The following is a 22,233-nucleotide window of genomic DNA, read 5'->3' as shown; positions in this document are numbered from 1 at the left end:
ACATATTTTCTTTGCTTTTCTGCCCCTTGAGGTGCAACAGGGTTTTTGTTTTCTCGTATATAAGAAACCTGATTAGGTTTCTACTGAGGCATGTGTTTAGGGAGAGGTCTGGGAGGAGGTTGGCAAGTATGAAAATAGGATCTGGAAAGGGTGGGAGAACATGTATATAGACTGGTGATTTTGATACACTTATGTTTGGTATGTCAGATTAAATAATTAAGTTTTCTTAATGTGCATGTTGTCACAGGACTACTGTTGTGTTTTTCAGGGTTTTACATATGTGGCTCCATCTGTACTTGAAAGCGTGAAAGAAAAATTTTCATTTGAACCAAAAATCCGATCACCTCGAAGATTCATCGGCAGCCCTCGGACACCTGTCAGGTATTTGCCAGCATAGTACAGTACAGTATTCTGGCTTGTTTCTCCATAGAAGAGGTGGATGGGTTATCACATTCTCATTTTAATATTAGTTGACAATTGTAGTGCTTTAAGATTTGCAAGCTTCTCATTTTCTGCTCTTTCCTTTCACTTGGTTGATTTAGTGCAGCATTTTCGGTTCCTCATATTGCAAGTGATTGGTACATTTGCTCTTGCTGCATAAAAAGCCAGTTTTGCTATATAGTGTATCAAAAGGAATGGCCTTAGTCTTATTTTCTACATGTGGTGCTAATGCATAGAACAATAAAACGAAGGTCCTTGCGTATGATCTCATTTATTTTAATGTAAATTATTTAGGATTGCTGTTACCCTTGAGACAGTTACTGAGTCCTATTTCTACCTTGTCTTAAAGCCCAGTCAAATTTTCTCCTGGGGATTTCTGGGGAAGAGGTGCTTCAGCCAGTGCAGCAACTACTCAGACACCTGTGGATTATCCCATGGAAACGAGTGGAATAGAACAGATGGATGTGACGGTGAGTGGAGAGGCATCAGCACCACTTCCAATCCGACAGCCTAACTCTGGGCCATACAAAAAACAAGCTTTTCCTATGATTTCCAAACGGCCAGAACACTTACGTATGAATCTATGACAGCAACATTTTCAACAAATTTCAGGCAAAAAACAATGGGACGTGAACATCCTACAAGCTGAAATATATGAGGGCTCAAAGGGTGACAGCTTCAGAGGGCCAGTGTCATATTGCACAGGACAGTTTGGAAAGAGGAAAAACAAACATGGGTGTTTCTTTTTTTTTTCTTTTTTTTTTTTTAAATCAATCAATGGTGCAAAAAGACTTAAGAAAAATAGTATTGCCGAACTTTAGGCACATCAGTTAACTGATTCCCAGTGACATCTTCTCACCTTATCAAGGATTTTCATGTTGATGGCTTCAAACTGACAGTATTAAGGATAGGATGTTGCCTCAGAATCACTGTTGTCATGATTGTGTCAAGAAAGGTTTAACTGTCATTGGGCAAAGTATGAAATGCCTATACTTGCAAATGAAGACAAATTAGCATGCAAGCTTGGTCAAACTTTTTCCGGCAGCGTGGAATCAAAGATAAGAGATACAATTTAACAATTGATGTTTTACGTGCAAAAACTTAATGAATCTTTTTTTTATATAAATATATATTTTTCAAATAGATTTTTGATTCAGCTCATTATGGAAAAGCATCCCAAAATTTAAAATGCAAAATGATTGGTTGGTGTGAAGAAAGCCAGACTACTTCTGTTTCTTCTTTTGGTGAAATAATAAAATGGTAAATGAATCATTGTTAACTACAGCTTTGGCTCGTTGGAGGGATTGGGGGTGAGCTTAAGGTTTTCTTAGGGCACTACTCGTAATCCTAGGAGAAACGAATCCATGCAGTCATTTCCACTGGCGGTGTTGCTGTGTTCTAAGCTTAACTGGAAGCCATGGGATAGACATAAACTCAATGTCCTGTATCTCATCCTTATCCTGGGCCTGCATTTCACTGGAAAAAAAAATCACCACCTAGTCTTATACCAATATTTGGTTCAAAATGCTATATGTAGTCAGTCTGTGGTGCCCTAACGAGAGTCTGGATAAAAATATGGGCAGGCAGAGTCAGGGAAGATGAGACTGGGGATACTTCGGGGAACGAGTTTGCTCTCCAGGTTTTAGGTAATCTCATTACAGCTAACTGGTAAGATCTTAAAATTTTTATTTCTTTTACTGTGTACGGTGTTTACCCTCCATTTCCATTTTTCCTCAACAGTTTAAAAAGGGTGGAAAAAAGTATGCTTTTTTCCTGTGTTGGGGCTTAAGCATTTTCTGATTGTAAAAGTATTAGATGGCCTTTTGATGAATGTCTTCCACAGTAAAAAGACCTTAGTGGCTTAATTTAGGAAACATGTTACAAAGATGCTGGTTTTTTAAATTGTCATAAATTCTGTACTTATAGGTACAAAGGATAAAAATAAAGGTAACTTTACCTTACTTAAATATGTCCTGCCTTAAAGAAAGCATTTCCATGATTTTAGTTGGTTTCATGAAAGGGTTAATATCAGCAAAGCTTTATAAGAGTGTGTGCTCAGGTGCATACTGGTGGAACGGATGATCCATGCAACTGCAGTTTTGTCTTGTCAGTCTTGTCATGTCTCGTCGTTAGTCCGTGACTGTGCAAAGTCAACTTACGATATTTCACAACCATAAGAATTTTTTTAAAAAAATAGACACTGCTCATGCCAAACCTTTTTGAGCCATAGGATCCAAGCCATAAGATTCTTTATGCATATTGAATCCAGTCGGTAAAAGGCAAGATTTGCTTTTTCAGTAACTCAAAGTGAAATCCTGCCACTGTATCCAAAAGTGGATTTAGAAGTAATTTTTTTCCAATTGTGGCAGTAACTGAAATGATTGCTAGTTCCACTTTGAAGATGCTTTTTGGATCTGGAAAAAAAATGTTTTTTCTTTAAATTTTTTGTATTGCAGCAGGTATTTTTAAGAACTTCCAGTACTGCTCTTGAAGGACAGTATTAGTTCAGGACAGAAATTCAACTTCAGTGACACCACCTTTGTTCTTTGGTTAATTTGTGGCATTTGGCAAAAATGTAGAACTCAGTGCTGGTCATGTGTATTGGCAGATGGGTTTTATTTTGAACTTTTGACATTCTGTAGCTTGTACGCAAGCATATGAACATACTGTCATGTACTTGACCAAATTCCAGTAATGTTTTTCCACCAAAAGTCTCCTTCAGTCCTACTTACTACAAATATTTGCACTGTGATTGGCTAGCTATCATACATCCTATTCATAATTTATCTTTTTTAAATTAGTGCTGGTGACACTAATGGCAACCTATTTTTCCTGGTCACACAAGTAGTGTTAACTATATACCCACATATACTTGTGTGTGTGTATGTGTGTGTGTGTTTGCGCGCGCGTGCGTGTGAAGTGTGATGTGTGTTTATCTCCAGCTTAATAGCCATTAAAAGTGAACTTGACTTCTTCCATGCTGTCACATGCTAAGAAATCATACTTCATGATGGATATCCCTGACATGACTGTGAAAACATGGTGTCACAGACAGCAAACACACCTATGCAATATGGCTTATCCTATTCAATTCAACAAACATTCATTTAAAAAGCATTTGTGGAATTGAATACTATATTTATTTGTAAAAATCCAAATGTAGTTTAAAAGTCTAGTGTCACTACTAGTCTTAAATTTTCTAGGAGGAGCTTCAATCTAGTTTATGATTATTTCAGGTAAGTGCTAATATGTAGAAGAGCTTATCAGTGCTTTCTTTTGGTCACTTAAACTTTTATTTTAAAAAGGCAACTATAGAATTTGTTTTCATATAAGTTTTTTTTAATCACAGTGTAATCATTGAGCTTCATGTGCTGATTTGATTTTATAGGATTTAGAGCTTTACTAATCTCAGCAGTTTACAAACCCTACTTTAACTAAAGTATTAAATCTTTAACTTGTACCAGAATTTTTTAGAAAAAAATTACTAAGATTTTTAGAAAGTATCCATTCCCTTCCCTTTCTAACTCCTTGTAGTTAAGCTAATTTAATCCTTATAAGTTGTTGGTGTCTTTCCCCCTTATCCCCAATTCTATTTTTTTGATGTAGACATAACTGGGGTAAGGTGCATGTTTGGTATGCCACAATGTCAACTTTTATTAAATTCTAGGTCATATACGGTTATATCATGAAAGGAATTCATGTACAGAGAGATGGTGAAGCTACAAACTTCAAATTTAACACAGGACACGGTATTTAGGGGAATTTGTAGTTATGTGGTCACTAGTTAAGATTTATTTGTATAGCCCTAAGGGTTATTTATATAAGAAACACTGAGTTTATGAAGGATTGGCTCTTTGATGCCATATTTAAAATAGTGAATTTTTTACTTAAACTTAAGGAGTGGGGGGGATGTGGGAAAAAGGGTGATGGTGAAGAATAACCATTGAAGTCCAAACCTCCTTTTCCATTAGTAGTAGTCACTAGCAGTCTGGAAAATGACAAAAATATACTAAAGTATTTGGATCCATATATCTGTTGGGAAAGAATATGTAGAACTGTTCATTTGTCTTAATTCGTAACATAACAGCACAAGATTTGTCTTAAAGCGATACAGTTGTTATATCTAAGGGGGATGGTTTACCTATGTTGTGTTTGCTCTTTACAATGGTTCTTTTTTCTGCTATCCCAAGTTGGCTTTGCATCCATCTATCAGAATAAATTATTCAGCTGCCTTACTAGGAGTGGTGTGAGGGTAACACCTTTTCTGCTTTTCATCTTGTATTTAGTTTACTGTAATAAAATATACTTTATTTCAGAATGAATGGATGTAAATAGCAATTAAATGCAAATTTGAATGAACATGAACTAGAAGTCATTTTATTTATTGTTCTGAGTCTAGTTAGAAATAATTAGAATGTATTCAGGTTGGACAAATATGGATAATATATAAGCCAGTCTTATTATGCATGTATGGATTGTTCAAATTAGACAACTGGCTTTTCTGCCAAGAAAAGGCAACTACTTATTAAAATTCTGGTTCTGATTGCCACCCAATCCACATAAACAGTGCTACTTGAAAGTTAATTGTGCTCTGGCTGGTAGATTTGAATTGTTTGCTTGCTGTCACGCTAAGAAAGCTAATTCTAAGTCCAGTAGTATTCAGAAGGCTTTGGATTAGGCTTATACATCTAGAGCTAGAACCAGCCTCAGAGGAGCAGTAGTCTAATTTCCTCATTTTCATCCAACCCAGTTCTGACTGCCTAAAGTCACACAAGTAGTAAACATTAAGAGATGGGATTTAAAACCAGGTCCCCTAAGGCTAGTGCTTTTTCTACTCTTCTGTCAATCTCCCCAGTAAGAACAGCCATTGACAAGTACGAACAAACTATTGATAGAAGGTAAGCAAATCTCTAGTTAGAAGTCTCACTACATGACTAATCTCATTGTTTGTAACTCAGGATTCATTTTCACAAAGAAATGTCATACTTTGTATAGTTAGGTCAGGCACAAGGATCTACTTAACATCACATATACTAATATGCATTAAACTGTTTATATGGGGAAACATTAAGGGTTCCAACTTGGAAAGCCAAGGAATAGATTTCCACTTTTAGGCAGTGTTCCCAGCAATTAGCACACTGTCCTGTTCTTGGAACAAGGACTATAGTAGGGTAGGAAACAGACAAATGAATGAAAATCAGTTAAGGAACTACAGGGCGTTGGCCTTTACACAGGTTCTCAAGTCCTTTGGTTCCCCTTTTATCACTATTTTCTCTTTTCCTTTCTTAACCCACTTTGGAGACTAGAATGAAGCCTCAGCTTTGAAGCTTTAGAGTGTTTGTTGTTGTTGATGATGATGATGGTGGTGGTGGTGGTGGTTTTTTGTTGGGGATTTGGGGAGAAATAAGTGAAAAGAGAGGGGAGAGATTTAAACTACTTGCAGCCAAAGAGCAAAATGACTTTAAAAACAAAAGCTCTCACTCCCATTCCACTCACCCCTCCTTTTTATTTAGACCTTGTGAAAATACCCAAGAGCTAAATCATTGAGACAGTACAAAATGGCTCATGTAAAATACACTTAAAATGCCTACCATGGGCAACACCCTGGGAATAAATACAAAGATGAAATAAGTCTTTACCTTTAAGGAGTTTACAATTTAATGAGGATGGAGATACATTTATACAACTAACAGAAGACAGAACAAGGTATGTGAAAGTCCAAAGTGGTAAGAAAAGTTCTGAGGAAGACGAGATTATTTTTAGCTAGGAAGAGAAGTGTGGCACCTTGAACATCTAATCTCTAAAAAGTGACCTGGAAATCCACTGCAGAAGGACCATTCAAAGTTAAAAATAAGATGGGTAGGGAATGAGACCCTGAGGAGACAAACCATAGCTACAGAGGAAGGGAAGTTCTATGTTCATATAGGGGATGATTGTATATGAGGAGCAAACCTCTGGTAGTCTTAGTATTCAAATTTCCAAGATATGACAGGTTTACACACAAGACATCCTGCTGAGGGAGACTGCTGATTATGAAAATGGTTTTTAATACCTTGCTTTTAATAGTTCTCAGAATGATAAAACTTTTTCTGAAATAATGGAGCCCCTTTATAATGCTTGTGTTGAGAGAAAGACATAACCTGAACAAGTTAAACAAAGCCTGCTTTGTTCTTCTCTAACCTTCTCCTAAGGGAAGGCTAGCATAAGAGTGCCTTTACTTCACCAGTGTGTTTATGGCCCCATGTCCCATCCCTTCTCTTTTGACAATTGTTTTTACAAGACAGGTATAGGTATATGGATTCTAATTGTTGGGAGTTTATCTTACAGAACTGAAGTGACTTGGAGTTTAGCTGCATTATGGTTGCTGTAGTAATGTTTTCTAAACCAGGAAAAGTTAAGACAACATTAAATCATGTGCTGTTCAAGATTTTTTTTTTTTACTCTCAAACTGGCTTCAGATTCAGAATTTATTAGTCACCTGTGTAATAGCACTGAGCTACTACATTCCAAGCAGTTTAGATAAGGCACAGTCCCTGCCCTCAAAGAGCTTACAGTCTAGGAATGGGTTGAGACACAAATAACTATAACATAAAACGATATGCAAGTGAAAAGATAGCACAAAGTGTGAATTCCAGTGGGGAGAAAAATCATTGCTGAAGGAAGAGGGCAGTATTGGTGCTCAGGTAAGGCATTATTTGAGGTGTAAGTAGTAATCTTACAAGGAAGGAGGGCCTTCCAGAAAGAAATTGAGAATTAGAATAACAATGATACGTGTTCCACTATCAACCCTCCAACTGTTGATGCATAGCTCCCTGCTTATAAGCAATCCATCATATAATCCATCCCAGGGGTTCTTAACCTTTTTAGTGTCATAGGCCCTTCTGGACTCCTCATAACAATGTTTTTAAATGTATAAGATACATAGGATTACAAAGGAAACTGATTATATTGAAAGACAGTTATCAAAATATTTTTTAAAACATTCATGGACCCCAGCGTAACAGCCTGTGATTTAGGGAGCAGCTAAGTAGTACAGTAGATAGAACACCAGCCCTGAGTTCAAATCAGGCCTCAGACATTTACTGTGTGACCCTGGGCAAGTCACTTAACCCCAACTGCCTGCCCCCCCCAAGAAGAACTATGATCTAGTTCTATGATGTACCTTCATTAGCCCAATCTAATCTTAATTATCAATTTTATCTACATTCCTTTCTTCATTAGGGCCACCCACACCCATCAGTGGGGCAGACAGGGGAGTATGTAAAGGAATATTGGCTCTTAAACAGTGGCAGCTCTAAAGCTTTAGCTGGTAGGGCAGAGACATCCTCCCCAACCACCACCCAGCTTGTAGCAAACTTTTAGGGGAAACTGTTGAGACGAAGGAAGCTCCTCTGCCTGGTAAGGCATACTGCAATTGAAGAGACACCATGGGTGCAAACTCTAATTAAATAATAATTAGAACACAATTTCAGATTTTCAGGGGAAGATTTAATCCCATACCCTAACAAGCTTTTAAACTAAAGAATTTACAGAAAACTGACTTAATAAAAGCCAACATTGGAAAAATACATTAAGTACAAATATCCCTTGAAATAGTTATACAATATTATGTGCTGCTTTTATAGAAATCATAAAACAACTTATGAATCTGTAGCAGCAAAAATGGAAAATTCTTATGATTTGTATAAAACTTAAACCAAAGGGAAAATAATTTGATACAAAATTTGAACTGTCAGACAAGTCTGTTCTCTACTAGGTTCTTTAATTGAGTTTTCTTCCAAGAATAATAAAAATATAACCAACTCTAAGAATTAGCCCACTAATTCAATATAAGGTGACAATTTTTCCATTTATGTAGATCTCTCTCATTTGATAACACTTCAGTGCCATTTCCTCAGGGAAAAGAGAGAGGCCAAATATGCTTTCCTTTGATATACTAAGTTAAGTCAAAGGAAATATCGGCTTCTGTGTAAACAAAAAATAAGTAACAAAGTAATACCCTAAAGCTGTATAGTAACTTCCTAAGGTAAGAATGCCTGATTTTTCAAGGACACAGTAGCCCCACAGTGAACTACAGAGGTAGTGCTTTTAAAAAAAATTGGATAGAAAGAAGATTAAAATAAGCTATATCATTTTGTGGCTTAAAGTAAGTATGTAGTGAAGAATCCTTTCAGATTCAGGTTAAATTTACAGAGTTTGCTCTTGGTGTAAAACCCCTTCATAATCAACAAATTACTGTGTAAGATGGTCAGTAGCACTAGATAAAAGCAAAATAATAAAACACTTAAGTTGACAGCAGTGTATATATGTATGCATATATAAGATTCAGCAAAAATTTTTAAATTTCATTTATTCTTACTGATTGCTAATCAAAGCGACAGTTAACAATACAGATTAAAATATATCTTCCCTAGTCAGTTCCTTTGACTTGGAAAATCTGATTTAGACAAAATATAGTATTTAGAATTTTACATTTTAAAAAATACAAGTTTTATAAAATATAGGAATTAATCCTATTATTCTTAAACGCCAACACAGGAAAAATACATTGAAATGCCTTACAGTGGCTTAAGAATTCTAGGAATAATTCAGAATTGGATTTATAAAAATCAATGCTCTCTAAAAAGCTAGAACCGTTTTTATATATACGTACCTTAAAACCATGAAAAAATAAGATTTTGATTCCAGCAGGAAACGATGCCTGAGTTCCTCAAAACAAACTACTACTAACTGTCCAACTACATACTGAGAATGTCTAAACAATTTATCATTATACAGATCTTTAAATACACACAGATGAAAATGCTGTTTGAACAACACTGAATTAGAAGAAAAGTCAAAATAACACAGGGTTGCTTTTTACCCATTTAATTCTTAAAATTTCATGTCTGTAGACAGAATTTTCTTTAACTTGTTTCTAATAGTCTAAAATGTCTGATTTGGATGCTCAAGGTTAGTTTTGAACTAAAAACATTGAAAGTCCATTTAAAATTCAATTATAGCAGTACCCACATTACTTAGTCAAACATTAAATGAAAACCAGCATCCTATAAACACCAAATAGCAGTTGACAGGATTTAATAAATCTGAAGATGTGATGAAGTGGCTCCATCTTTCCATTTGTTTACATGGTCTGAAATAACAGTTCTGCAAAGTGGACATGTTTTCTCTCTATTAAACCATAACGTGATACACTCTTCACAAAATATATGCTGTAATGGAAGCAAGAACTGGCTTTTACACTTGGTAAACATTCTACCTAACATTTTACTATCTAAAATGCCTATTAAATTTACATTTTATAGAATTTTCAGACTGACTTAGATGATATCCTAAATTTGGATACAAATTTGAGACCCTCAGAAATTCTAACTATATAGTGGTAGATCCAGGAAATAAGTTTCCTGACTCTGAATATGTGTTCTACAGTATCAGCCACATGATAGTTTAATAATTCAAATTACAACGATCTTAATGGTGGTGATATATATGCTTTTAAAATTATACTTTAGCCCAAGTACTGGTACCTTTCAGGACTGTCAAAGGGACAATTTAAGTCAAATCAATTTCAAAATCTAAAAACAGAATTTGGATTTTCTCCCCAGAATTTTCCAAATTGCTTTCATTTACAGCTCCAAAAATTTAATGTGCCCCTTCCAATGGCTTCCTATGCTATTCCTGATATTATCTTCATAGATTAACTAAGCACTGGTGGGAGTTGTGGGTGGGGAGGGGAATAGGGAATGGGGTTGTGCAGTGGGGAGGATTTGTATGGTTTTAAGAGGACACTTATTTATAATTACCTGGCAGATGAGAAGAATAGGCTTCTGGAATTCAGCCTGACAGATAGAACAAAGATCATCAGCTTCTGAACACTGTCTTTTGGAGGCTGTCACACCATAACTCTACAAAAATAAGAAATCTTATTTTTTTTTTCTGTCATTCATATTCCTTAATTTCCAAGGTTTTTGCTCCTTCATTCCTTTCCCCCTAAAATATGCGATGTTCAAATCTTCAGCAGTCTTCCTAGAATCAGATTGGTTTTCAAACCTCCAAAGGATTTATGTAAAGGACAGAAAGTAGTGAAATCATACAGCAGCAGGGGCAGGGAATCACTACCTCAGTAAGGGAGATTTTGCAAGGAGATTTTTCACATATAAAATTCGAGTCAGGAAGACCTGAGTTTGAATTTTATTTCAGACAGGGTCAGACTAGCTCTGTGACCATGGGCAAGTCACTTAACCTCTATGTGCCTCAGTTTCCTCATCTGTAAAATAGGGATTGTTGATGATATCTACCTGACAACACTATTGTGAGGATAAACACACACAAAGTGTTTTGCAAACCTTAAAGTGCTATGTAGTACAGCTAGCTATTATAAAGTGAAAGAATGTTTAATCTTATATTAGTGGGAGCTAACTGGGAATAGGGTTGCATGAAGCTAACAGCAGAACTAGAAAGGGAAGGGAAACAAAAGCTCATAAAATTTTTAGTGCGTATTTAATAAACCCTTGGAAAACATTAACTGAGTTTTCAGGGTAAATACCTCATCTAAAGGGAGAAATTCAGCAAAACTAAACACATTAACCAAATCTGATGGGATATGCAATGCTCCACACCCATAGAGTCTTCCACCTCTGCAAAGAAGGGTGAGGCATGCAGTTTTCATCTCTTCTTTGGGCACTATTTCCTAAGATGTCAGCTTCAGTATCTCATAAGGTTCTACTGTAGCTCTTTTACCTGGGTGTATATATAAGTTTTATCCTTGAGATCCATTTTAAAAATGTATACAGCTTGGAGCACCCTTGTTAAACTTTTATTTTTGAATACAAGCCTATCTGAAATGCACATGCATTGTAACAATTAGCATCTAGTTGTCAAAAGTGTTAATCAAAACACTTCACTTGAATCTAAATCTTCTTCAGTTTGGCTTTCACTCATCTCACTGAAACTGCTCTCTCCAAAATTACCAAAGGTTTCTTATCTGCTAGATACAGGGTCTTTCAAAAGTGCAGCTTAAAACTCCACTTAAACTTTGGAACCCCTATAATAATGGCCTTTTTTTATCTTTGTTCTTCTTGATCTCTCTGCCTTCAACATTTCTACTTTTTTCCCCTAGATAAGACTCTTCTGCCTAGGTTTGGTGACACTGCTGTCTCTCCTGGTACTCCTCCCAGTATGACAACTCTTAAGCCTTCTTTGGCTGGATCTTCCTCTAAGTTATGCCCACTGGATTATCTCCCATGGCTCTGTCCTGGGCCTTCATCTCTTTCTTATAGTACCTTGCTTGGTGGTCTGTCTCATCAGCTTCCATGGGTTTAATGATCGTTTCTATGGAAATTATTCCCCAGATCTACATATCCAGTCTTAACTTCTCAGCTTCTTATCACCACTTACTATTGGACATTTCAAAGTTCTGGAGACATCTCAAACGCAGTATTTCCAAAATGGGACTACTGCTTCCAAATCCTCCCCTCTTCCAAACCTCTCTATTACCACTGAGGGCACCATCACCCTCTTAGTCACCCGGGCCCACAACCTCAGTGTCATCTTCTCCAATCTGATGCTAAGTCTTATCATTTCTGTCTTTATCACATCTCTGGTATATATATCCTTTTCTCTCCACTCACACAGCTACCTGGTGCACTTCTTGCCTGGACAATGGAAACGGCCTTCACATTAAGTCTCCTTGCCTCAAATCCTTTCCCCACTCCAATCCATCCTCCACTCAGCTGCCAAACTGATTTTCCTAAAACACTGATTTCACAATGTAACTCTTTGTTCAACAAATTCCAGTGGCTCCCTATTACCTTTGGGATCAATATAAGGTCCTTTGTTTAGCATTTAAAGCCCTTCAGGACCTGGTCCCTTCAGACCCATCTTCTTGTACTTTATTCCCTTCCATATACTCTGCAATCCAGTAGTACTGGCCTTCTTGCTGTTCTTGGCAACACAACACATCTCCCAATTCCAGGCCTTTTCACTGGCTGTATTCTTCACCTGGAATCTCCATCCTTACCTGTCTCCTGGCTTCCGGCAAGACTCAGCTTATCTTAATACACTAAGAGGCCTTTTCTGCTCCTGCCCAACCCCTGTTAACTGTATATATCTTGTACATACAGTTACTTGCATGTTGTCTCCCTCGTTAGAAAGAAAGCTCCTTGAAGACAGGAACCATATTTTTGCCTTTCTATTCCTAGTGCTTAAGTGCTTAATAAATTCTTGCTGACTGCTTAAAGAGAGAAAACCAGTGTCTATCATGGTTCCAGTGGCAAACAAAAAAGGGGGAAATGCAAGCAGTGTGAAATAGGAAACCATTCAACAACTTAACATAAGAAATTATTCCTCAGCACTTCTTGGAATAAGCTTACCAAGATAGCATTTTCTAAGACAAAATGCAAGTAGTATTTTTCTGTAGCTAGAAAATGGATTACTTACTGGGCGTGTTAAAAATATCCGTACAGCCTGCCTGAAAGTTCTCAGATGCCCAAAAAAGTCTAGAAGCTGAAATAGAGAATAAGTATGTTTAGTGCAAAGAGCTTTTTCCAAGCTTTAATGCAAGTCGCAGTGATATGATGACCTCACCCCCAAAATCATCTAGTTCAAAATCTAACTGTTGAATTTGCTGAAAATATACCAGATTCCTTTAATTCCATATTAAGGTTGTCCCTCAAATTTGACTTCAATTTCATTCATTGAATATTTACTAAATTTGGAGTTAAAACAACTCTTTGCTGGTAAGATCCAACTTAAGGTCAACTGAAATCTGAAATGACAAATCAAATATATATACAAATTTCCCACCTGCAGCTTCTTACTTCACTTTATACTCTATTCATCATACTTCTGCAATCTTGTAGTAGGTAAAAATTAACATGATGATGTCAAAAACCAAAAACAGAAAAATGCAGTTTGGCTTTGTGCATGTCTTGATATATTTATTATTATTTCACCATAGTGGTAGGACAGATTAAAGTATGGACCCCTCAAGTAAACACTAAATAGTAATATTAACAGGTGTAATTTCTAACTTTTTACACTAATTCAATTGTTAAAACCAACTGCCTTATATTTATATCCCCTTTTTACAGATGAGAAAACAGGTTCAGTAAGGTTAAGTGCCTGTGGTTATTTAGACAGTAACAGGGTCTAAACTCCAAAAATATTTCTGTAAGATTTTGGTAAACTTATCAAAAGCAAGTTAAATATTACATACTTTTAGAATGAGGTAGAGCAGACCCAGCAGAATCCCAAGACTCCATCCTGTTACACTGCCTCCCAACTCCCCATAGCTAACAAGGTAACGAAACCAAACTGGAATAGGAACAAAAGTTCGATAATACTGGCATGATTCTTCTATGAGCATATACCAATAGCCCTAAAGAAGAAAGGGGAAACACACATAAATCTACAATGAGCTTTAAGCACATAGCTTTATATATAGCTCTATACATCATAAGGTCCTAATTCCCCCCATTTCTCAGATCACTAAATGAGGAGACCCAGAGAGATGAAGAGGTTTGCCCACGGTCACATGGGCAGTTAAGGAACAGAACTGGGACTTGAACCATGGATCCAGATCCCCTTCAGTATTCTTCCTGCTGCCTCCTGTAAATAGTACTGAAGTCTACAGAGTGATAGTTTACCTAGGAAATTAACAGATACTGATTCCTATACTTCGCTTACAATCACAACCTGATTCCCATGTTATGTAAGGAATTTATTTATTTCAAAACACTACCCAAAAAATAAGATATGGGGTATAGAAATCTATCTTGCCCTACAGGAAAATTGAAGGGGAAGGGGATAAGAGAAGGGGGGGTAGAGATAGAAGGGAGGGCAGATTAGGGGAAGGGGTATTCAGAATGCATGCCATCTTGGGGTGGGGGGAGAGACAAGATGGGGAGAAAATTTAGAACTCAAAATCTTGTGGAAGTGAATGTTGAAAACTAAAAATAAATAAATTATTCAAAACAGTACCCAGAGTAATTTTAGGGAAGTGGTATTATATATAGTAAAAAATATGTTAACCAGTCTTCAATGAAGACTAAACAGCTCTACAATATTGTTTTAATATGGCTTAAAATATAACAATTTTAAATATAATGTAATCAAGACAATTATTAGACAGGAAGACAAATTAATCATCACTGTCAAATCCTAAATCTCATCATCACAAGATTTCACAGGATCATATTATCTACGGCTAGAATAGATCACACTTTCAAACCTCTCCACTCCCACTCTGACCTTTCAAATGAGAAATCGGGCCCAGAAGCTGTCTGCTTTACACATGGTTCCAGAACCAGGATGGGAACCCAGGAACCCAGCAATTCAGCTTTCTCTATTCTGCTACTTAGAACAGCCAGAAACCCTTGTATGATTGTGTAGATCATCTAACTCTACGTTAAATTTTGGCATGAATATCTCTCTTCAACAAGTATCTAAAACTGGAATTACCAATAAATTGATCAGATAGGAAAGAAATGAAGAACCTCAGAAAAGTTTCAATTACTTCTTTTTCTGACTTAAGATTTTACTGAAGAATCATACTCAAACATCAAATGACAACTCTATAGAGGGAAGACACTTAAACTCCCCTAAAGTTCAACCTGAATTTGAATTTAGTCCTACTTTTCTTTGTAGTAGATGTATTATTCCTCTATGACTGACTCCCTTGGTTATTCAGTTTGCATTTTCCAAACAAATCCCAGCTAATAGTAAAAAGTGGCCAGTCGGAGATGAAAACTGCTGCAAGATAATCTACAAAATTGAGACTTCACATATAGAAGAAGGTGAATGCATTAGGTTTTTCATATCTGATCCTTTTAATTAAAGAAATTATTGCAGGAAGGAGGCCTTTAAATCCAATCCTTTCAACATCCTTTCAACAACATTAAATGAAATACAACAGTAATTATTACATATCATTAAAACAACAGCACAAAGTACTTTAAGAACAGTGAACCAAAACCAAAATAATGGTCATTGGTACTGTTATAACAGAAAGGAAATTAAATGCCACTTTATCATGTAAACCAAAACAAAATAAAATCCTGTTGCTAGAAAGATACATACACAGAGGTGAAATATGTAACAAATACATTTAAATAATCTGATCCACAGCCACATCAATCTCCTTATAACTTAAAGTATTTAGTATTCTACATCTATAAAGTTTCAGAATCCTGTAAAAATTAAAGTCATCTTAGATCCAGTTCTTTAACTTCACTAGAAATTTAAGGCAAACTTGGAACTTTTTGCTTAGTGTTTTAAACAATGAATGGAGCTTACAAATGTTAACCTGACAAAAGTTACAATAAATTACCTACAGTTAAATGTTACATGTAATAAAAAAGACATGTTTAACATGATTTTTCTCTCTCTAGAGATGTAAACTGGATTTTAATTTGTTTCTAAAATCATACCAGTCAGGAAATTTGTAAACCTATTGAATCTCTCACTTAATATAAAGATACTGTATCTTAATAATGAATCAATGTTTTAAATGAAAATCCAATGCATCACTTTCAACATTTTCCCCATATGAACAGAAGTTACTTTCTTACCTTGGATTTAAAAGACATCACAAAAGAAGGCACCAACAAAATAAGGCATTTGAAGCCCATGAAGAGGAATTTAAGGATGAAGTCTGTGATTCCCACAATCCAGAGTACCTCCCAGAAGCTCGAAAAATCCAAAGTAGGATTTAAAAAGATTAAGCTACCAAGAGAAATACATTAAGTTATTATTGAAGGTAAAATGTTACTATATTAAATAAATTTGCTAAAAATATTTTGTTTATATAGAATAAAAATAATCTAAAAATAAAAAAAAATCTCAAATTTTGATTCAGATGGATCGTAATTAAAAATTTAGATTTCTTAACAGGAATTTTAAAAATGAATGTCTGGCTTCACTTTTTGACATAATCTAGTTCAATATACCACCTCACAAGCCAACCTGCTGAACTATCTTATACTACTTCAAAATGCAACCTGGATTCCATCTTATTTAAGCCTAGGATATGACTAAAAACAATTCTGTCTTCTACCTCCATTCTATGTTGTAACATCTCACAAACCACCCTCTTGGTATGAAGTCTCTAAGTGCTCTAAATCCCATATGACACCTGGAAGGCAGCCTATAAGTCTCTGTTGACACCTAAAAGACTAAAGTTTCCAGTAGATACTGACATGCATAAAAATGGTACATGTGCTCCAATTACCTGTAATAAAGTGATTGAGACTGAAAGGTGTAATATAAGAGAACGGAAGATCCTGCTAAGAATACCAGTAAACAAGCGCACTGTACCTTTGAGCACCTTTCCTGTAAAATAAAACAATTTTATAATTTACAACTGAATTTTTCCAAAATTTAAATGCATAAGAATAGTATTAAATGTAATGGTCAATTCCAGATGTTTGAAGTTATTTTTATGGAGTGACTTGCTTTAAGTATAGAGAACATCTGGTTCCATTTGTATCACTCTAGTCACTATTATTTGTAATTTTGGTTTTTAGTGAAGCAACAAAATTGATTTTAAGACGAATTTTGCAAATACAGGTTTTCCTCAAGATAAAAAAGGAAAAAACATGACTTAAAGCCTATTTTCAAGTAGGTCAGACCACATGTAAACTGGTATCAAGCACTTCTGGCCAAGTACAAAAAACAAACAAGTTGTACTTGGGCTAGGTTTTCAAAAAGGAACCTGATTTTTAAACTATTTATTTGAATTTTAAAAATGTTAATATTTTAATTGAGCAGTAAAGTCAATAAAGTGGTTTTCTAATGGTCATTTAAAAAATTCAATGTTAACTCAAAAATATTTACAAACTGAATGAACTGGCTCATCTTAAATTCTGAAAAAATTAGCTTTATTGGGTTAGTCTTATATGGGCTATTTTTTTTTTTTTGCACCTGCAATTCTCTTTGCCAAACTGTAAAACGGCTGATTTCTGTCTGTGAGCCATAAATGAAATGCATATTTGTAAAGTTGCCTTAAAATGAAACTCAGTAAACTAATTCTATTCTCCCATAGATTAATATGGGGACATACTTTCTAAGCAATTATCTACTTCACCAATTATCTTATGATACACTTATTAGATTGGCTTAAATTGGAAAGAACAATTCAACACATTATTCCAAAACCCAATTCCACCCTAAAACAACAAGTAGTATATCTGGCAAAGTGTTTATGGGTAATTCTTATTATAAATATGGTCAAAGTGGCTCACAGAACAGGTGCAGTTACCTAGTTAACCCATTCTAGGATGTTAGAAGGTTTTTTCTAAAATCTAAAGAACTTCATTCAATGAGCATGCCTCCACTATCAGGATTCCAGTCACATACTCTCTTCTCAGATCAGATGAGGAATTGCAACATAAGAATAGGCAAATTATCCATGTAATGTGGTTGAGAACGAAACCTTATGTCACAGTGCATACATTTATGTCTGCCAAATTAACATGATCTAGTCTTCCCATTTCTCTCGAAAGTTAGCATGAAAATCTAGAGAAATTTGGTGTTTCAAAAAATGTTTAATTGCTGAATATTGTACTTACTCTTAGAAAAACCTGATTTACAATGCTTTTGTTTGCATACATAAAAGTTGTTAGCAGCCCAATTCCAAGAGAAATGCCTGTTAGAAAATAAGTGCCAGTTATTTGGAAGAAAAAAAAATCAAACAGGAGTTTCAAGATAGTAAAATGAAATGTTCAACCTCCAAAAGTATTCAAGCTAGCAATGGACTATGGAAAGCTAAGACAAATTAAAACAAAATATACAACATTGTAAAAGCTAACAAAAAAACTGAAATGAATGTTAAATTATCCAGTAAATAAATATAATAAATGAAATTAATTCAGCAACAAAAGTTATTTAATAATCAGTTATACCTGTTATATGCTGCATTACAAGTTTGACACACAAAATCAAAATATATGGAAGACTTTTCTGCAACCAATGGAAGAGATAGCGAAACTCAGAGATAGAGCTGCTGCCGTTTTCTCCTGGCTCCATGGTAGCATCATCAGGTTGCCTTGCTTCATTGTGTGAATGACTTCTTAATCGACTGTGTATGCAGCCCTGAGTATTGCTTTGGGAACCAGACCTTAAGTTTCTAGGGCTTGGACTTTCACCACACTCTCCAGGTACAGAGCTTATCTGGATGTGAATGTCTCCAGGATGATGGCAAGAACCTTCACCAGTCATTCTTACAGTATGGGCACAATGAGAAGCTGGGGCAGTCTCACTGCCTCCTGTTCCTGGAAGATTGTGAAGGTGACTACAGCTGGCTTGCATGGCCTTGGACTGCTTTTCCTTTGATCCAGATGTGTTTGTTTGAGGGTTATGTCTCCTAAGTAAATAGCAAAAAAAGACTTTTTTAAAATACATTTGGTAAGACAACTGTTAAACAGAGAAAATAACATGCTGTCCATTAGCGATTTTTATTTGCCAGAACCAACTACCACAGCAGATATACCCGTCTCAGTACATCACTTGTTACTAGATCCTATTCCTTCATTAGTAACAAAGATCTACTACCACAACATTCTCTTATGTGAACTTCCTACAGCAAAAATTCTTATGCAAACATGAAGTTTAGAATACTTCTAATGGAGGGCAGTTAGGTGGAGCAGTGGATAAAGCACTGGAATCAGGAAGACCTGGATTCAACTCTAGCCTTATACTTACTACCTGTGTGACTTTGTGCAAGTCAGTTAACCTTGTTTGCCTCAGTTCCTCATCTGTGAAATGAGTTGCAGAGGGAAAGGGCAAACCACTTGAGTATCTTTGCCAAGAAAATCCCAAATGGGGATGATTGTACAACAACAAATGAGTCCTACTAGGAGGAGGAGGAGGCGGTAGGTTAATCTCTTAAGATGAATGGCTAACACATTCACAGAAAAGAGAGTTGAATTCTAGCAACAACTCTGATTCTTACTATATTAGTTTTCAATAGTTTGCTAATGTGTAATTTTGGAACGGTATCATCTAGATTATCCATACACTAGACCATTAGGAGGGCAAATGATAAATAAAGGACCTGCAAAAACACCCGAGTTTCTAGGAAAAATATAGGAAATAATGCTTTTAATTAGCATCATAGTGGTAAATAAATATAACTCATAAAAAGGTGGACTTGTTGCTCAGTTTAGTTATAGTTCTACTCCATGCAGCCTTCTGGAAGACTGGAGCCAAATAATGACTCATGATTACCCATAATTAATGCCGCAGTGAGCAGCAAAGCACATTTCTTTTTTAAGAGAACGCAGCTAAATGACTACTAACAGCTCATAAAAAAGCCACTTGTTGACAGCCACAGGATTACCTCTGCCAGGTCAACCTTCAGTATGAAGAGGGTAAAATGACAAACTGTAGCCTTAAAAAAAATGCCGTGGGCACAAGAGTGGATCCATCAGAAAAAGGGAAGAAGCCCCGGAGGTGGGGGTAGGGGTGGAGGTGGAGGGGCACCAAATCTTCCCCTGAGGTTCATAAAAAGCCACCTGGGACCCAAAGGCCTCGACTGGACAGCTCTACCTCCTCCATGGCAAGGAAGGTGGGGGTGGTGGAATGAAATCTCCCTGGCTCCAGCCCCTAAACAGACCCCACCCCAAGTGAAAGGGCAGTCCAGGGGTCCCCTACAGGAGTTGCCAGCTTCAGTCAGTCAACGATGATTCATTAAACTCCTACTTTGTACCAAAAACTGTGCTAAATGCTAAGAATAAAAACAAATACTAAATACAAAGAAGGGCAAAAACAGCGAGCTCACTGTCCGTCAATAAGCATTTATTAAACTACTATGGGCTAGGCACGTGCTAAAAGCTTAGAATACAAAAAGAAAAGCAAAAAACAGCCCTCGTCCTTGAGGAGTTCACAATCTAAAAGGGGAGACAACATGCAAACAACTATGTACGAACAGGCTTATTACATGACAGACTGGAAATGATCAACAGAAGAACGGCACCAGAATCAAGGAAATGCCCGGGAAAGGTGGGATTTAGCTGAGACTTGAAGTCAGGCAAGCCAAGAGACAGAAACTGGGTGAACGAACATTCCAGGGCACGGAAGACAGCCAATGCAAAGGCACGGAGTCGGGAGATGAAGAGTGGCGCTCGGAGCCTTGAGGTCAGTATCAGAATGGAGGTGGGGGCGGGGGAAGGAGGCGTAAGGAGCGAAGCCTGGAAAGGTGGGGGGGGCGGGCAGGTTGTGAAGGGCTCCGAAAGCCAAGCTGAGGATTTTATATCTGATTCTGGACGTTAACAGGAAGCCGCCGGAATCTACTGCGGAGGGGAGGGTGACGGGGGAAGCCCTCCCCCGTGAGATCCAGCCCGAGGGAAGCCCCGGGTACCCCAGCCCCCGGCTCCGCCCGCCTGCCCGGAACTCACCTCTCATGATGAGTCTGACGAGGCCTCGGCGTCGGCGTCGGCGGCGGCGGCGGCGGCAGCGGGAGGAGAGGGAGGAGGTGCTACCGCGGCGCGGCCGTCACGCCCGGCCGTCATCACCACCGCCCTCCCGTAGCCAACAACTGACACTGGCTGCGCCAGACCTGAGGAGGCGGTGGCGGCGGCGCGCGCGCGCTCCCGGAACGTGAGGGCCGCGCGCGCGTCTACGATAGTCACGCAGCGAGACGTCCCAAGAAGGGGAGGGGGAGAGAGGGAGTCAAGGTGGCGGGGCGGGGACGAGTGCCTTACTTCCTAAACTGCCCCTCCCCCTCCCAAGCTATTTAAATCAATCAAACAATAAATAACCGCCCCCTCGCGGTAAAAACAGATGCTCTGAGATGCGAGTACCAAAGTGGGTCAGGAGGAGCGAGGGCGGCCGCCTCGCTGACTCGGATGCTGCGGCAGAGGGAGGGGCTTGTTGCTATGAGCGACGCTGCTCCGCGGCTTCCGCGCTCTGGGCGGCGGGTCTATGGCGGCGATGCGGAGAAGGTGAGGCCCTAACCCCGGTAGGCCCTTGACGAGTCTCCTGGATCCGCCGCTCTCGCTCGGACCGGAGCCCTGGGGGACAGCTCGCAACTTCTTCGGCTCCGAAGCTTCCGGACTGAGGCGGGCTAGGGAGTGCGAGGCCTAGCCGACCCCGGGTTCGGCTGAGGCAGAGCAGCCTTCGGGCGGCCCCGGCTCTTGCTCTGGCCGCGGTCCCCGGGGGCTCCACGAAGCTCGTGCACCCAGGATCGCAAACGAGAGGATTAGATAGAGTTAGGGACTGGACCTGAGGTTTGACTCCCATGGGAGGCAATTCTTTTCACCAAGGCGGGTTGGCACCTCTTCTGCAACGAGTTAGTCGGAGCACTGAGGGATTTAGTGATTTTTCCAGGCGCACACAGCCAGTTATGTGTCTTCCTGGCTCTGAGGCCAACCCTCCCCCATCCCACGTTAGAAATATAAATGAATCTAACAAATGGCTCCTCCCCAGTTTTTTTGAGTAAACAAATTTTTTTTTTCTTCACGTAATGCAAAATGTGTTTTCCATTATGCCCAGAAAGAGGGTTTCCGTCTCTAACCCGCAAGCATCTCTCGCAGCTTTTTAGTCTCAAGAATGTTTTTCATTGATGAGAAGTTGTAGTTAAGAAAATAAAATCATAATTCATCCTATACCAGGAAATAGCCACCAGTTGTTGGAATTGTGTTAAATATTTTTGTGGACTGATTTAAAAAAAAAAACAGCTCGAAAACTTGTATGGGTCAGGTGGTTAATTTGCTGTCATCGTATTAAAGAAAGGGAAAAATGTACAGCTTTATGTTTTGTGAGTCTTACGTCTAGAAGTAAGTTCTGGATTTATAG

General features: G+C 37.8%; 2 protein-coding genes across 4 annotated transcripts in view; one reads left to right on the top strand and one right to left on the bottom strand.

The window, feature by feature from the left end:
- Positions 1–4,800, top strand: part of RPS6KB1 (ribosomal protein S6 kinase B1) — a 31,309-nt gene extending 26,509 nt beyond the window's left edge. For all 3 annotated transcript variants that reach the window (XM_027870384.1, XM_027870383.1, XM_027870386.1), the window contains exons 14-15: positions 269–381; positions 791–4,800. In XM_027870384.1, the coding sequence (XP_027726185.1) occupies positions 269–381; positions 791–1,028 (351 nt within the window). In that variant the 3' untranslated portion in view covers positions 1,029–4,800. The remainder of the gene's footprint in view (positions 1–268; positions 382–790) is intronic.
- Positions 4,801–9,293: 4,493 nt separating this feature from the next.
- On the bottom strand, positions 9,294–20,903 carry RNFT1 (ring finger protein, transmembrane 1). Its single transcript, XM_027870509.1, has 9 exons — positions 20,835–20,903; positions 18,342–18,802; positions 18,009–18,085; positions 16,670–16,770; positions 16,011–16,164; positions 13,658–13,819; positions 12,880–12,945; positions 10,245–10,346; positions 9,294–9,653 (listed from the first exon to the last, which is right to left on the bottom strand). Exons 2-9 carry the CDS (start codon positions 18,745–18,747, stop codon positions 9,519–9,521), a joined length of 1,203 nt encoding a protein of 400 aa, XP_027726310.1. The 5' UTR covers positions 18,748–18,802; positions 20,835–20,903; the 3' UTR covers positions 9,294–9,518.
- Positions 20,904–22,233: the final 1,330 nt, after the last annotated feature.

This window comes from Vombatus ursinus, unplaced genomic scaffold, assembly GCF_900497805.2.
Source record: "Vombatus ursinus unplaced genomic scaffold, bare-nosed wombat genome assembly UNPS02014797.1, whole genome shotgun sequence".
In the NCBI taxonomy this organism is placed as follows: domain Eukaryota; kingdom Metazoa; phylum Chordata; class Mammalia; order Diprotodontia; family Vombatidae; genus Vombatus; species Vombatus ursinus.
The sequence above is the reverse complement of the archived record's forward strand: the minus strand, read 5'-3'. Positions and strand labels throughout refer to the sequence as shown.